Source organism: Octopus bimaculoides, chromosome 3, assembly GCF_001194135.2.
Source record: "Octopus bimaculoides isolate UCB-OBI-ISO-001 chromosome 3, ASM119413v2, whole genome shotgun sequence".
Lineage (NCBI taxonomy): Eukaryota > Metazoa > Mollusca > Cephalopoda > Octopoda > Octopodidae > Octopus > Octopus bimaculoides.
The window spans coordinates 141,573,660-141,575,958 of NC_068983.1; the positions used below are offsets into that span (position 1 = coordinate 141,573,660).

Below are 2,299 nucleotides of genomic sequence, written 5' to 3' on the forward strand. Positions count from 1 at the left end.
GTAACTCTTCACGAAGGTAAATAGTCAAGACGAAGAGCGAGATTCGATTGTATAGATGTTTTATTCGTTGAACAATATTTCGACAGTACGTCTGTCTTTGTCAAGTTCAAAACAAAAGGTGATTAAAACTTTAAAATTTCAGAAATTTAAGCGTAAACCATGAACGAGAGTAACCAGCGTCCATACGTTGATGGAATGACATCATCAGTTTTTAAGTTTTATAACAAGCGGAAAGAAAGAAAAAATAGAAAAAGGAAGACGACAGAAAAAAAGGAAAGAAAAAGAGAGAAAGAAGAATATTCAATCAAACAGTTTTGTATAAATTTGATGATATTCTCCTGTCATCTTATTCATTCCTCCAGGGCGTGATGTTAATAACCCGCAAACACATTTCTCCTCATACATTCTGAGAAGTGAAAGTGAGGTAGATTCAGAATATTTTTTGAGAATATGCACTTTCAAGTCTTCTTCAAAATTGCAGCCGCTTGAAACGAAATGTTCAGCAAGTTCTGTTGAACTACCGTTCTTGTACCTGACGTCGAATCTGTGCCTATTAAACCTTTTGTTTAATTGTTCTGTTGTACAACCAACATAAATCAAGCTGGTGTTTCGTGCATTCTGCAGCGTACACTAAATGGGAATCTTTACATGTTCCCCCTTCTGTATAAATCGTAACATTTCTGTTATGATTTCTGATGGAATTCACTTCACTCATGTTGTTGCACAATGAACAGAGCTTACCTCTCTTGCGGCTTTTCTTTAAGGTACAGCGTGCAGATATTCCAATGTTCGTTTTCTTGGAGTCAGATATAGAGGCCAATAATTCTTCTATGTTCTTATTCCGTTGAAAGGCTACAATAGGCGGCTGAGGAAATATCTGTTTGAAACTGGGATATTTTTTCGCTACATGCTGGTAACTTTCATGCAACACTTTTGAAATGTCAGCGAAACGTCTGCCAGAAGTTTCGAAACAACATGCTGTACTGTTTAGCATTTGCGCCGGAAGCTCCGTTACAAACATATGGTTAGCACACAGAACAACTGTTGACTTGCCAGTCCCCAAAACTTGCACTGAGAGTGATAAAAATTAAACATCCAGTCAACATCATGGTGTTTGCAGTGATCACTTGTGATGGTGACGTTATGCCTCCATTCAGCTTCCCACATGGCCACAGACTAAACACGAAGGCCTACATCAAATGCCTGGAGAAGGTAGTGTTGCCCTGGTTGAAGAAGGGGGCTGTTGGAAGACCCTATGTCTAGCAACAGGACTCTGCACCAAGCCACAGAAGCAGAAGAACCCAATCATGGCTGTCAGACAATTTCTGCGACCACATCACACCTAACATCTGGCCACCTAACTCCCCAGACTGCAGCCCCCTTGGTTATTATGTTTGGGTGCAGTTGAACAAGAGACCAGCAAAATTCCTTGTAACACCAAAGATGAACTGAAGACAAGGATTATGGCAGCATTCACCAACTTAAACAAGGAGACCGTCCAGAAGGGTTGCTGGAGATTCCGAAATCGCCTGGAAGCCATAGTTGAAGCCAATGGGGATTTTATTGAATAAATTTACTATTTAGTATTTCAAGATTTGTTTTTTTTTTTGTAATTTTGGTAAATATGTCTCTTAAATTGAAATGTCAGTGTTATTTTCATTTTTGTGTCATTTAGATGACAATATGTGTGTGTGTGTTTGTGTGTGTATGTGTGCAGCCACTAAGTGTAGTGAGTTTCTCAAGCAATTACTCAATATATACAAACAATACTATGAAAATATATGTCAATGACAATATATGTTAAAAAATCCATTGGTTAATTATTCACTAAACAACATCTATTCTCTTCTATAATGTCATGTAGCTGAATGCGAACATTTTCACAACATTCCAAGATCCGTCACTGACTTGTTACAATTATAAACAAACATGCTTTCTTTCTGTTTAGAATGAGATAGCATAGATTTATTTATACTTACATTCAGCATGTCCAGATAAAGTTAAAGCAGCAACTACCAATAATATCAGATTGATGCAATTAGATTGACAGAGACACCGCTTCATCTGATGATCTGTGAATATAAGAATATTAATTTATGACAGATTATAGATATAACTATGATCTCAGCAGTTTAGTACATGATAGTAGTGCTGAAGATAGTGTTGGTTGGGATATGTTATAGGAGATTATAATAATTAATTCGTTTTATTGGCCACAAGGGCTAATATCAATTAAAAACATGTAAGGACAAAGTCAGGACGAAGGTTACAAAAGGATTTGTCCGAAAAGGTAGGAACG

At 37.1% G+C, this 2,299-nt stretch overlaps 1 protein-coding gene across 2 annotated transcripts in view; it reads right to left on the bottom strand.

The window, feature by feature from the left end:
- LOC106867184 (MAM and LDL-receptor class A domain-containing protein 1) overlaps window positions 1-2,068 on the bottom strand; it is a 47,277-nt gene extending 45,209 nt beyond the window's left edge. For both annotated transcript variants that reach the window (XM_052966592.1, XM_014911983.2), the window contains exon 1: window positions 1,980-2,068. In XM_052966592.1, coding sequence (XP_052822552.1) covers window positions 1,980-2,064 — 85 coding nt within the window. In that variant the 5' untranslated portion in view covers window positions 2,065-2,068. The remainder of the gene's footprint in view (window positions 1-1,979) is intronic.
- Between the last annotated feature and the right edge of the window lie 231 nt (window positions 2,069-2,299).